The sequence below is a fragment of the Zootoca vivipara genome, chromosome 4 (genome assembly GCF_965207765.1).
Source record: "Zootoca vivipara chromosome 4, rZooViv2.hap1.1, whole genome shotgun sequence".
NCBI classification, from domain to species: Eukaryota; Metazoa; Chordata; class Lepidosauria; order Squamata; family Lacertidae; genus Zootoca; species Zootoca vivipara.
This window is the reverse complement of record NC_142587.1, coordinates 59,005,007-59,020,188: the sequence shown is the minus strand read 5'-3', so window position 1 is coordinate 59,020,188 and position 15,182 is coordinate 59,005,007. Positions and strand designations below refer to the sequence as shown.

The window sequence follows — 15,182 nt, the reverse complement described above, 5'->3', positions numbered from 1 at the left end:
TAGATGAAGTTTAATACAGTGGTGCCTCGCTTAACGGACGTCCTGTAAGACGAAATTTTCGCTTAACAAAAGGATTTTTCTAGCGGAGGTTGCCTCGCTAGGCGAATTCGTTTTACGAATCGCGGTTTCCCATAGGAATTCGTTTTACGAATCACGGTTTCCCATAGGAATGCATTGAAATTCAATTAATGCGTTCCCATGGGCAAAAAAATAAAATAAAAATAAATTCAATGCATTTCTATTGGATTCGCTAGACGAATTTTTCGTTATAAGAATTGACCCGTGGAACGAATTAAATTCATCTAGCGAGGCACCACTGTACTCTATCAATAAAAGTCTACATAGCCAGAAGCTGATGCCAGATCTCCTAAACAGTCTTACTAAAATTACCCAATATAGTTGAGAATAACCATTCAGACTTTTGAAATTTCAAAACTTTTAATTCATGTATTATGTTCCTGCAAACAAATATTATTATTATTGAAGGTTAATTTCTGTGTCACTTTGAAATTTGAAGAATTTCTCCTTAATTACATATTTATTAATATCATAATAAAGATAGTAATAGTCTTGGAGGTCTTATTGAATATGATAAGGAGTGATGAAGGTGTTAAAGGAATTACAGTGGGTACAAAACAATATAAGTTAAAAGCCTTTGCAGATGATTTAGTATTGACTTTGCAGAACCCTGAACACAGTGCTGTAAGAGTATTGCAGATAATTCAAGAGTTTGGTAAAGTGGCAGGTTTTAAGCTAAATAAAGGGAAAACTAAAGTATTAGAAAAGAAATTGACGATGCAAGAGAGACAAAGAGTAGAGGATTGCACAGGACTGAAATGTGTGAAAAAGGTGAAATACTTAGGAGTAAATATGACGTCAAAAAAATTGAACCTTTATAAGGATAATTATGAGAAGTTATGGAATGAAATTAAAAGAGATCTGGAAATATGGTCAAGATTGAAATTGTCCTTAATGGGCAGAATAGCAACTGTTAAAATGAATGTATTGCCAAGAATGTTGTTCTTATTTCAGGCCCTTCCGATAGTGGATAAGATGAAATGTTTTCAGGAGTGGCAAAAGACATTGTCCAAATTTGTCTGGCAAGGGAAGAAACCCAGGATTAAATATAAACTCTTGACAGATGTAAAAGAAAGAGGAGGATTCTCTTTGCCAGACTTAAAGATTTATTTTGAAGCTGCAGCTTTTTGTTGGCTGAAGGAATGGTTTTTGTTGGACAATGATGATTTGTTAGACTTGGAAGGCCATGATAATGCGTTTGGGTGGCATGCATATTTATGGTATGATAAAGTAAAGTTGCATAAAGGTTTTAAAAACCATATAATCAGGAAATCATTGTTCAATGTTTGGATTAGATATAAAGATTTGCTGGAAAGAAAAACTCCTAGGTGGATTTCGCCACTTGAGGCAAAGAAACCTAAAAGGACAAATATGGATGAGAATAGGCTGAAATACAAAGACATTTTGATGGAGGTGGGAAATCAATTTAAGTTAAGGCCATATGAACAACTGAAAGATAGGTTAAGCGACTGGTTTCAGTATGTGCAGATAAATGAAGCATTCAAGTCAGATAAAAAAATAGGATTCCAATCAGAAAAATCGAGATTAGAAATAGAGTTATTAGAGACAGATAGCAAGAATTTGTCCAGAATGTATAATTTGTTGTTAGAATGGCATTTGAAAGATGAACAAACAAAATCGGTTATGATCGAATGGGCCAAGGATTTGGGTCATAATGTAATGATGTCGGATTGGGAAAAATTGTGGAAGAAGGGTATGAAGTTTACGGCATGTACTGTGTTGAAGGAGAATTTGATGAAAATGATGTATAGATGGTATTTGACGCCGGTTAAGTTAGCGAAAATGTACCACAAAAGTGATAACAAATGTTGGAAATGTAAAGAGGATGTTGGCTCATTCTACCATATGTGGTGGACATGCCCTAAGGTAAAAGGCTTCTGGGAAATGATTTACAATGAAATGAAAAAGATTTATAAAAATACATTTTTGAAGAAACCGGAAGCCTTTTTACTTGGAATGGTAGGGGAAGAAATTCCCAAAAATGATGTTAGTCTGTTTATGTATGCCACCACAGCTGCAAGGATTTTAATCGCAAAATATTGGAAAAAAGAGGAATTGCCCTCGTTACAGGAATGGCAAATGAAAATGTTGGACTATATGGAATTGGCAGAATTGACAGGAAGACTCCGGGACCAAACAAGTGATAAAGTTGAAAAAGAATGGAGGAGGTTTAAAATATATATAGGGAATTTTTTTTGAAAATTAGAAGTCTGAATATCCAGGGAAATAAAGAAGTTAAGGCAATAGGGAGAAAATAGGAGGTTAAAAGGTAGGAAAACTTGGTGAATGGTAGAAAGATGAATATAAGAAGAGTTAAAGGGATTACATGATGACAGTAAGAAAGATGAAGTAGAAACTGCTACAGATGTATCTAAAAAGGAAAATCAGATAGTGGGGAATTGGGGAAGCCAAAAGACAATGGTAACAAAAATGGACTGAAGATGATATGTTTTTATTTTGTTTTGTCTGTAATGATGTATTTTTGTATTTTTTGTATTCTTGTATTTCTGTATTTTTGTGTTATTTTTGAAAATTTGTGTTTTATAAAACGATCAATATATATATATATATATATATATATATATATATATATATAATAAAGATAGTAATAATGCAAAATTCATTAAAATTGCTACCGATCTGAACTATAACTGAGCAACCCATGACTACTTTAAAAACAAAACAGTTTTTAAGACTCATCCGCTGTTTCAAAATGATTCCAAACTTTTGGTGGTCTTTGTATTAGACTGCAGTAATCATGTCACTCTCAATAACTATTATGTATTATCCAAGGCAAGTTATAATTTCTGTGTTACTGAAAAAATGCAAGGCCATGTATTATCGATGTTGTTTTCTAATTAAGTAGAACAGTGAAGCACGATAGATATGAATGTGACTGATTTTAATTTTGGCTTCTGTAAATACAAGAGAAACATGAGCCTGACTTTGTTAGCAATTCTGTGTTGTCACATTGTCAACTGTATGATCACATTTTTGCTATGAAAAGAAGCCTTACAGAATTCCACAGTTGGCTCTACTACTCACAACACAGAATCCCCTGTGTGCCAAAGATTATGAGTGAATAGAGATTATGATGTGTCCAACTGGAAACCTATAATGGTATTACAATAACCACCTGGTATGGTCCTCAGAACTTGTCCTACCATGTGTTGAGAAGAATCTTAGAATTCCCCTAGATTTCTGATCAGGACAGATATATGGTAAGTCCCTTCACCACTTTACCTAGAACTAATTTACCATGTAATCACTTTGCCAGCTAATCTGCCACTTAGCAGGGCAATCATAGACCTGAGCAAAGCTCTAAGACAGCAGGGGAATACTAAGATTTTCCTTGTAATCTAGCAGGGTAGTATAGATAACCAGTTTACAAGTTTAAAAAAATTCCTTCCAGTAGCTCCTTAGAGACCAACTAAGTTTGTCATTGGTATGAGCTTTCGTGTGCATGCACACTTCTTCAGAAAGCTTCTTCAGCTTACAAGTGATTACATGAAGGCATACTAAGTTTATTAGCCAAGGGAGGAATTTTTTTTCAAGTGAATAGGCTCTTCCCCTTCCTCAAATCCTAATTTAAGAAAGCCTTTTTGACTGTGCTAGATTGTGGCCATAGTTTATAGTGGATGCAAATCTGTTGCTTGGTAACAGTTTATCCATGGTGTGATGTCTAGGCATACAATATGACCACCTACATCAGAAGAAATAGACAAGAGGTGGCAGGAGGAAACACCAATTAGCATGCTACTCAGATCCTTGTACAAGATTGACTCCCTTTTCGAATGTTCACTCCAGATGTTCTGTTTGGCAAATGGCAAAGTAGCTTATGAGAGATAGCCAAGAGGCAACATTCAGAGATTTTGGCAAGAAAAAAAATGTTTCAAAATTAATAATAATAATAATAATAATAATAATAATAATAATAAATCTGATGATTTCCCATTCCATTATAATCTTAGTGAATGAAATAGTACAGCATTCTTTTTTACTTTTAAATTAAATAAAAATGCATACAATGTGAGGTAACAGTATATTAAAATCTAATTATAGGAATGCATCAGAGTGGAAAGTTACTATAAAACTGCTGCTTTTGCTTTGGGCCTAAATTAAATTATCTACTTTTTCTAGAATAAAAGGGCCTTGATGGTTGATAGTATCATTTTTCAACATCATTTCCCTCCTAACTCGTTAGCTTCATGCTATGCTGCAGTAATATGGAAAGTATTTATATTTTCAGACAATAAAACTTTGCAACAGAAAGGAGGATTTCCAAGTAACTGTTGATAGAAATAACAAGAGTAGAACAGAAAGTGAGAGCAGCTGATAGTTGCCTGCCAGCAGTCAGACTGCCAAAAACATATTGCCTGTCTCCTGCCTAACCAAATTCCAAATTGCAAAAGGTAAAAGGTAAAAACAAAGGCTCATTACTCATCTGGCATTTGCCAGCTACTTGTACTGGATCTTTGTGTTAAGTTAATAATCCTCGCTCCACTCTCTGGATAATATGGATGTTATTTTGGATACTGGATAATTAATTGGTTTTGTCCTGGGTGCTGGAAACTTTTTAATTAGCTGCTCTGACTTTTCTCTTCCTTTTCTGTTTCCTCCCTGAAGCAATTTTCACATGTCTCTGGTGGGTACTGTGTGATGCTTGGTTGGTAGTGGGTCACTGCTTTTCTCCTCTAGCATGTAAATTGGAATTAGTAATCATAATAATTGTTATTTTGCTTTGCAGTAAGAAACATGTGTCCCTTTTCATTGTGAAAGAATAGTGGCAAAAAGGGAGATTTCAGTCACTTCTTTTTGGTTCTCCCTAACACATATTGCTTGCATTGGACTTCTCAAGGTTTGGTATTGCAGCGGGCTGTGAGCAAATGACCTCTATAAACTCTGCTTCAAATCTGCCTAAAATATTAATATCACTTAAATCACTTAACAAGGCAGGATTCTGCTAACTGAATGGAATTTGCTTTTATACCAGGCCCATGCCAGTGCTGTAGGGGCTTTTTGCTTCTACCTCTATGGGACACCTGGTAATATATGTTTATTTATTTAATTTAGATGCCACCTTTATCTTCCAAGGATCTAATGTGGTGTACATGGCTCTCCTCCCCCCTTTCATCCTCACAACAACCCTGCAAGGTAGGTTAGGCTAAGAGATGGTGACTGGCCCAAGGTCACCGAGTGAGGACAAAGGCTTTGTGAGTTTTGATGAAGGTAATGAAGAATGCATGAGTGCAGGACTGAGGTACAGGGTGCCCAAATCTTTAGAGATAGCCATGGCTGTACAGCACACAATTGTATTATTTCTTTCATCAATATAAGATAATGTATATCCCAAAATATTTACGTTTCACATGTTTTCCCCATGTTTCATTGCTCCTATGCCTATAGCAAAATTCATATTGCAAAAATATATTCCTTGTAGCACTTTGTGTTTCCTTGGTGAATTAGTCTTGATTTCCCATCTGTGGTTATCCCTCCCCCACCTGCTACCCTGTAGGGAAATAGCCTGAAGGATAGAGCTATTCATTTTGCGGCCTAGATACATTTTGCTTCTATGGTTACAAATTCCTTCTCAAAGGTAGTGGGGAAAGAAATGCTACATTTTGAAGCTTGCTCTCTAATAGCATCAAATTTACAAACATCATTGCTTGAACAGGAATGTTGTAGGTAATGCCAAGATGAAAGTGGCTTTGATACCACTGAAGCTCATACTACAGAATCAAATACCATTCTTTACCTTCGGCATGAATCAGAGAATGCCTTCTAGGAAGGAAGTAGATTACTACAAAAGGTCATTAGGAAACCGAGTCTTCTGGGAAGAAGGCCCATTGCACTGAACTTGACAGAGAAGTATTAAAATATCACTGTATAATTTTGATCACTCAGCAGGATATCCATGCCGAAGAATCCTGTAAATATCACTCCTGCTTTACAGCAAGCTTCAAGGTACATTCTGCTAAGACATCTTTGTTAGAAGGAAATAAACATGTAGTTAAAATATTGTGCGCTGTACAGCAATGTCATGGAAACTGTCGGTCTTTGAAAAAGTCATGTAACTGTGCCAGTGCAGTGCTTTTCATTCACCTGGATCTTTTCAGGTTAAACAAAAATGTATATACGAAAGCCCTTGCATGATTCTCATTGTCTACTCATAATAGCCATAAGGAATTAAAAATTAATTGGATTTTACTTGGCGGCTGCATGTATGGTTATAGTAATGATCTGGAAGGACTGAAAAGGTGTGAACTTGAATGCTTGGTACAAGAGAATGTGGTGCATTGTCCTTATGGAAAAAATGACTAACAAATTAAGACTGGCAAGAAGAACAAAGCACAAAGACGTTTGTGGGAGAACGGTGGAGCTTCATTTCATTTGCAATTGCTCCAGAAAATCAACAACCAGTTACAAAGTTTCATACTAACTTGTGGATTACTTAATAGGTACATATTGTATAGATGTATACGGTTATAAGTTGTGCTGTATGTACGGGGATACAGGCTTTCATCATGCATTTTTGGGGGTATCCAGGAAAATAAGAATAAAAGGAATTAAAAGGGAAAGAGTAGAGCTTTCACTGTATATTCACAAAAATCTTACCGTCCAGGTCACTTGGACAGTGGTAGGGGTTAGCACAACAGGATTATGAAGCCGCACAATGACATCGCCAAGCTCTTTTTGCACCTGCCTGTGATCCACGCCTTGCGCTGGTGGGCTGATATCTGTTGGGTCAAACACACATGAGGAAAGCCAATCAGAATAATTAATTCAATATGATGACTAAAAAGCTTAATGAATATTTAATTCAATATCCTTGCTGGAATTAGTTAGTTGGTTTTCAATTAATGCAGTGGATGAGGCTGAATTGTGGACCTAACAGGGCATGGAGGATTTTTTTTTTGTATTTTCTCATAATATATGAAACCTATTCTAATACCTATTAGAATAGATACATTCTTACATATTCTAATTACCTAAAGATGTATGATGTGAAAGCTTTGAAACACTAAAATAATAACAGCCTTGATGTGCCAAGAACTGGCAGGCCAGATTCAAAATTTAAGCAAATGATTTTCCCCAATTAAAATTGTGTGTATTACTTGCAATAATATTTCAGAGTTTTATTAAAAGGCCTCAAAACATAACGGTAGAATTCATAAAATACTCATATCCATATATAGGCTTTTGTCATCTGAGATGCATATTTTTAGGATCCACCTTATTTTTGTGATTGTAAGTTGTTTTTACATAGTGTTTAATTGTGGTAACCTGCTCTGGGACCTCATGGTAAAGAAAGGGATGGAATTAAAACAACAACAATAATAACTTATGGACAAAAATTTCTTCATAAAATGTTACCTGTGTTTGTCTCTGTGCATTTGGCAGTGATGCAAAGTGCATTGGGGGGGGGGGGGGAGCTTAACCTTCCACTTGACTGGATTTACTCAGGCCAAAATGTGACCACTACGCAGACATAAGTGAGCACAAACTGGCAGTGATAGCTGCTGGTAGTCCTCACTGCTGTACTCACTCATTTGCCCAAGTGGAAGAGTGGGTAAGGATGGGGAACAGCAGCAATGGCTCCAGGAGTGGGACGCCTTGGAGCACTGGGGTCCTGGCCAATACCCAATAGTGTATATGAGTATATAGGGTGTTTTCATTATAAATTGTTTTTATTATTAAAATTAACACAGAGGCAAATCTTTCCAAGCAAGAAGAATATGTGTGTGTGTGTGCACACATGTGTGTTGTAACAATGCTATACTTTTATTTCCAAAATAAAGATGCAGTATTTTCCACAAAAGCTTATCTTCCTTTCCTTCTTTTCCCCAAGCTTAACCGTTTTAGTAAATTTAGAATTTATGCTCTGTGTGCCATATTATGCCAATCCATGGCTTTATTGTTGAAATTTTGTACTGCACTAACTTTGGCAACAATAAACTTAGATGCTGTTAATAATGAGAAATTAATATTCATTCCCCCATTTTTCCACCCAGAAAGTTCCATAGCACATGCATTTAAAGGTAAATTATATTTTGTTGTCTCCTTAATCTCTTGTATAAACCCAATATAGTATCATGGTAGGACATTTCCACTATACAGTATACACAAAAAAGGGGAAGACAAGATCACATATTCAACAATGATGAACAATTACAATTGATTTGTGTGTTGCCAAACATAGCTTATTTAAAATGGCTGTCTTTCATTTAGCAAATGGAATGACCTGAACCTTTTACCATACCAGTCAATGCACTGCAATGGTTCTGCCTAGCATTTTCCTTCATCTGGGTTTCAAATTAGTTGTATACAGTAGTTAACAGACAAAAAATGACAACTGATTTTAGAAAACATGCCTTTAGGATATTTAAAATCAGCTGATTTTTCAAAATGATTCAAATTAGTATTCCACCATATTTAAATAATATCTTCACCCATTTTTAAAATCATCTTGTAAGTCCAATTAGTCATCCAAAAATATGCCCCTGAATCTTAAAAACCCATGTTTTACCCATAAGGAAGAACTGGATATGATTAAGACCATGGATTAAAAATAGAAGAAGTCAATACAGACAGATGTGGACTGAAATATCATTCTTACCTGCGGTTTATAGCATTGAATCAATATATAGTTAAAATGAGACATTACTATATGCAGCTTTTAACATTTACCTGGGTAAAACCAGGATAAAGGGAGACAACGGGCTCTTATAACGGTCTTGTTATTTCATACCATGCATGTCTCTTTATTAACTGATCCATCTGTATTTGATTTTCAGTCTCATTGCAATATATATATATATATAGCCATGTTTGGATAGGCTAAGGTGACTTCTGTTTCTGCTTATGGAAAGACACTCATGATCCTTTGTCCTCCCAAATAAATGTAGGAATCATTTTCTGTCAAAATTCCAAAGCTTGTATAGGTCCTTTTTGTAACTGGTACTTTCCCCAAGACAAAAATAAGCCTTGAAGATACATTCGTTTTATTAATGACAACTTAGCTGAACCATGACATTTCTATTGCCAACAATTTATTCTTCTTTATTTATATAATTATTGTATGGATCAAATGTGTGGTTCTGATAAGTGATGGAAGTGAGGGGCTGTGCTACAGTGGGAATTGGGAAGGACTTAGTATGCTATTGTACTGAAAATGACAGAAATTGTTTGGTGGGACAGAGACCAGTTATGGTGCAATCAGACTCAACCTATCTCTGAAGGGAACAGAGCAATCTGCTCCCACTCAAGGCAACCTCACAACAGCTCCCAAAAGAAAAGGCGAGATGAGCTGCATAAAGGAGAAAATGGAATCTGACAAAAAACATCCCTTCCATTACTAAGCTACAATTTTAATTTGTTGGTATAAAAGTAACCATAATATATAATTGTATTTGCTAGAGTTATTTCAAGACACTAAGGCCTGTGGTCATAGATACCCATTGCAAATGATATCATGCATCAGTGCTTTTAGCTGATTCTTTGCTTTGTAATGGCTAGTGTGAATAGGTTCTTTCCTTGGATGTCAGCTTTCTTTGTAAGGCCGGGTTGGATGAGAACCGCATTTGAAATTACATCAAAACATTATGCTAAGTGTCATTTGAATTCATTATTTAATTTCGCTAAACTATAGGATACCACAAAGGCTGTCAGTGTTATACATGCTGGAGCACATGTGGCTGGCAGACAGCTTGTGAAAATAGAAACTACAACGCACGCAGAAAGTAAAGAAAAGAACTGTTTTAATGAAATAAAATCTTTTGTCAGTCTGTCAGGTAAAATCTGACATACGGTACTGATGCAAAATGCGGTCTCTCCTTGCAGAGCTGGATGATATTAACAACATAAAGGCCAGCATGCTGAGGCACTCATAGTGAGTCCAGGAAGCAAAGGAAACTGGCTACATCTGATTTGCTGAATGGATGGCATCCATTTGAGGCACTCCCCTAGAATCCAAACCCAATGCAACACATGGGGATTAGGAGCAGGGGCCCATGTGCAATTCTGCTTCCCCCTCTAAATTTGAAGAATATGTGCAGTAGGTGATAACTGACAAAACTGCATAACTGCCTATGTTATTCCATGCATGTATTATCCCTTTATATTGTCTTCTTTATATAGCCTTCTGTACTAGGTGTGTATGTGTGTGTGTGTGTGTGTGCATGTCTCTGTCTCAAAATAGACACATGGGGCTAGATGGCTGCATTCTTCTTGAAAATTTGAATGTTTCCTTCTTCCTTCACATGTGATTTAAAAGTCCCAGTAGTAATGAATAAACTGGGGTAAAATATGTTACAGATGAGCTATACCTCTGTGGCCTGGTTTGCATAACATGGAAACAATGGCTTAGTGGGACTGCAGGAACACGTGAGCTCCTGAGGAGGTTTGCAGCTGCTTTGCTCCTCTCTGGTCTGAGGTACTTCCATGCCACACGGAGCGAAGTCAAAGATAATAATAATAATAATAATAATAATAATAATAATAATAATAATAATAAATGCCTTTGGATGGAAGTGTGTCCAAGAAACAGAGGCTAGATAAAGCCAAAATAACGCTTTGGCTTGTGCTTCTGCCTGTATTAAATTACTTAAAAGTAATACATTTGGTGGTGTATGCTTTTTATTATAGTAACTAGTTAGTGCCCACCAATATGTAAAGAAGGAGAGAGAACCCATAGCTCTCCAGGTCCTTGCTGCAGAGGCAAAGAGGAAAGGAGTTGGACTCAGATTTATCATCATGTACATAAGGCTCAATACAGCTTGTTTCCCATTGCAAAGGTGTAGCAGCCCCACAAAAAAAACACACACACATTCTCAGCACTTATATGCATACTGTTTTCATCATCCATCATTCTCTGCCCCAGAATATCATTCATGGGATGCCTGAATGACAAAAGGACAAAAGCCAGCAGCTTCTATACATTTGGCCTTGGTGAAATGTCTATAAAGCTCAACAGGATGGAAACAGATCCTTTTCCCAGCCATCCTTTCCTATTCCTCCCTGCTTCATCGCCTGACCCTGCCACTTGCTCTGGTTACTACTATGGATGTCAAGGACAGAGGCTTACATTAGGCATATGAAGGGCCTAAAATTAACAGGAGAGAAGGATTTAAGTGGCATGGCTTGTATGCTGCAAAACCAAACCAAACCATATAAAGCAATAAAATAAATTATCTAAAATAAACAGATGTATGCAAATCAATGAGAGAATCTGCAAACAACAACAATTTGTATAGTCCCCTTCATCCAAATATCATAGGGTGGTTCACAACATAAAAATACAAAATGAGAATAAAAAATACATAATAAAAACCAAAACACACCAATAACTCCCCCCCCAAAAAACCTCCACAACTCTTTAAAAGGTCATTGAATGTTCATTAGCTAAAGGCCTGGTTATAGAGAAACATTTTCGCCTGCTGCCTAAAGGCGAGCATCCCTGGGGAAAGCATTCCACAAACAGGGAGCCACCACAGAAAAGGCCTGTTCTCGTGTTGCCACCCTTCAGACTGCTCATGGAATGAATAATTCACTACACTCATTTCTTCAGGGTTGTCTCCCTTTTTCCTGGCTTTGGTTAGGGAAAATAATAAATCAAGCCCTTCTTCCAAAGATTTCAAGATAAACTACGTATGTGGATTTATCTTCCTCCATAAAACATCACAACTGTTTCTGGCATTTTTTTCTTGCACTGGATGTGGATATCCTGTATGTTTGTATTGTTATAATAGATATTTTAATGTACAAGTTTGTTTTTTACTTCTCTTAACCATTGCTTTAGGACTCCTTTCAGTTGTGTGAAGCAATAAATAAATTTAATAAATAAAACTAAACAACAGCAAAAACCCTGAAAAGAAGATAAGGTTAACAGAGTGTCTGGCCCAATCTCACCCAGTGAGTTTCATAGCTGAGGTGAAAATAGATAGAAGCAGAGCCAACTGGATCAGATAAAGAGTACAGGTAGTTCAGTACTCTGGCTTCCAACACTGCTCAGTCAGATGACTTCTGGGATGACAGCCCACCCCTATTTGTCCACAGCACATAGTATTCACAGGTGAACTGCCTCTGAACGTAGAAGTTTCATTTCTATCCATTTTCTATACATCTATCCTACACAATGTTGTTTAACCCTGTTTTAAGCCATCTTAACCAACACTCTTCTCAAAAACTTGTGACAGAAAATTGTAAACATTAATTGTTGTGTGAAGAATTACTGTCTTCTGCGAGTCCTCAATTTCCTGCCAATCAGCTTCACTGGGTGATGGTGTTCGGGCAATGTTAAGAAGCTCCACACCATTCACAATTAGTACTATGCTTCCCTGATAGAGAAGATGTGTTAACTCCTTGATAATTCTTTTGGTTGTCATTTGCTGCATAATTATGGCTTTACAATATTCCTTACACAGTATTCTGATTATAGTACCAGTATGTGTACGCAACACATGGAACATATGTTTTTGCTCTCTTTTCTAATACAGTTGTATCTTGGATCTTGAACTCCTTGACTCCTGAACAAATTGGCTCCCGAACGATCGAAACCCGGAAGTGAGTGTTCTGGTTTCCAAGCATTTGGGAAGTCGAACCAACTTCTAGAATGGATTCTGTTTGACTTCCAAGGTACGACTGTAACTTCCTAGACAGAATTTGGCTTTTTCACTGTTGCTGCAAACTGAATCAACATTTGCTTCCAATACTCTTCCTTCTGCATAGCCCTTTCCTGGGTTCTATTTCTTTTGTCATGCTAGGTCGTGAAAGCATATTGGTAGAGTGTGACAAAGAGAGAGGACAGCTACTTTATATATTACTGTAACTGCAATCATGCTCCTGAAAAACAGAATGAAGTTACCTTGTGTTCGGACAGGGTCTGACATGGTGCTGGGATCACTCAAACCTTGTGAGTTGATAGCTCTCACCATAAACAGGTAGATGGTGTTTGGACGGAGTCCTCTCACAGTATAAGGTGTCGTTTTTACATGGTTAGCAACTGTTTGCCAGCTATTGCTCACCGACTGACTGCAATGACAATATATTGGAAGACTATAGATCAAAGCAGCACAATGTTAGAAAACACTCAGATCAAGTTTCAGTCTGCTGCCACAGATAACAGAAGAAGGGGGAAAGTTTACAATACACTATTAAGATCATTACATAGTTATGATTGTTTCAGCTGAATCAAGCAACAAGGAGTACAAAATCAAAGTCACATGGCGCACAATAAATGCTGATAATGTTAATTGCCTGTTAGAAAAATTCCTGTAAAATAGAAATGGGATGTGGGAAGAATGTTCTTGAGAAGAACAAACCTGCTGAAAGAATAATTTTAATAGAATATGGTTAAAATTCTCTTCTCTTTGCACAAAGTTTACAAGCAAAATTACAGCTGTTCCAAAGTACATCTGCAAAAGAATATTATTGAATGACTATGTTCCCAGTGTCTAGTTATTGAACTGGACTTCTGTAGAAATAAACTAAGGTCATAGGCTTTTGTTGTGCTACAAAATATCTCTAAAATACAAGACACCTTTGAAAGCCTGATAGGCTATTGCTGTAGTTTATTGCCGGGTAAAAATGGACGTTACAAAGGTTAGAGAACATCTCACCCCCCCCTCCAAGCTTTATATTATTTATAAGATGAATGTATGGAAGCCCAACAAAACGTTATCAATAAAGAATTTGATCTGCTTTTGATGATACTGAGAATTACTGGTAGAAACCTAGTGTGAGTGACAGTGCTGTGTGTTTGTATTGCTTCCAAGACAAATGCAGACTCAAGTCTCAGTTATACAGCTGCAAATAAAATGTTTTAAGTGTTTTTTAAGTGCAATATACAATGTGACACTAGATGGAGATGGTGAGCCTTATGGAAAATTCAATGTATTTTTTTATATTTATTTTTTTAAAGAAAAAGCATTTTCAGAGCAGTTTTTATGTGTGTCTAGATTCTACCTCAGTATATATTCCTGTAAATCCAACAAACCAAGTATGTTTTTTGAAACATTCTTTTAAAACAGGTTCATAAATAAGATTTTAGAATGGCACTATCATATCTTAACCTTTCAAAATGAGTTTGTTCAAACGTGCAGACCCCTCTAACTCTATCAATGCATAAGGAAAATAGAATTTGTAACATACCTAAAAGCCTCAATGATATATGCACTAGTTGGGAGGTTTCCAGGTGTGCCTGGCTGCCAAGACAAGGTGACACTATTCTTAGTGACATCCATGACCTGAGGCTTGGATGGTGGTCCAGGGAGGTCTTTTGAATCATAATTTCTGCTGACGGCTGCTCCTCCAGATTCTGTAGGAGACAAATGCTTACACTTTGAAAATAAAATCTGTTTAATAAAGGTGAAGTAAAAACATCAAAAACATATTTAAAATACATCCAACTCATATGCATAGCTGTCAAGTTCTCCCTTTTTAAAATAGGCTTCCTCACAAGAAAAGGGAAAACTCGACAGCTATGCTCATATGCCCAATTAATGCACCCATAGAAAGGGTGGCAAACTCTGCCCATCCTCATCTGCCCATTTGTTGAACACTCAAACAAAGGGTGGAATTCAACATTCTACTCTTCCAATCATTCCATCTGCACAAGCATTTCAGCTTGCCAGACTGAATGTTCCTTTCTCTCCTTGCCCCATGAATATTTCTGGGGGTTGTCCTGACCCACCCTGAGCTAATTTTGAGGAGCACATGTGGAAGGAGAGGAGAGACAAATGAAAGTCCTTGTGCAGGCCTTCTGCTGGTGGGGCTTATTAGGTAAATCCCACCCCAAGGTTATGTACTGTATTTATAGCTGCATGGGTGGAAGCCTTTGTTCATGTAAAATGGGATGCATTTTCTAGTAGGGTTCTCACATGGATAGAGTCTTCTGCACATACAGCTATGCATACAGGGGCTCTACTCGGGTGTTTGATCAATATGAATAGAGGGAAGAACAGAGCTGGCCATTTTCTATGTTCACTGAATGTGCAACCTCAACATCTGAATGGGCTAATATGATAACCCAGTTTAGAATGAGCAAAGAGAAAAGCATAAAGGGGAGGTTGTGTGTTTCAGGTTTG

General features: G+C 36.8%; 1 protein-coding gene across 1 annotated transcript in view; it reads right to left on the bottom strand.

Annotated features, from left to right (window-relative positions):
* ROBO2 (roundabout guidance receptor 2) overlaps nucleotides 1-15,182 on the bottom strand; it is a 443,321-nt gene that overhangs the window by 96,882 nt on the left and 331,257 nt on the right. The window contains exons 12-14 of the mRNA XM_088667988.1: nucleotides 14,248-14,413; nucleotides 12,962-13,128; nucleotides 6,715-6,836 (exon numbers count right to left, since the gene is read on the bottom strand). Coding sequence (XP_088524114.1) covers nucleotides 6,715-6,836; nucleotides 12,962-13,128; nucleotides 14,248-14,413 — 455 coding nt within the window. The remainder of the gene's footprint in view (nucleotides 1-6,714; nucleotides 6,837-12,961; nucleotides 13,129-14,247; nucleotides 14,414-15,182) is intronic.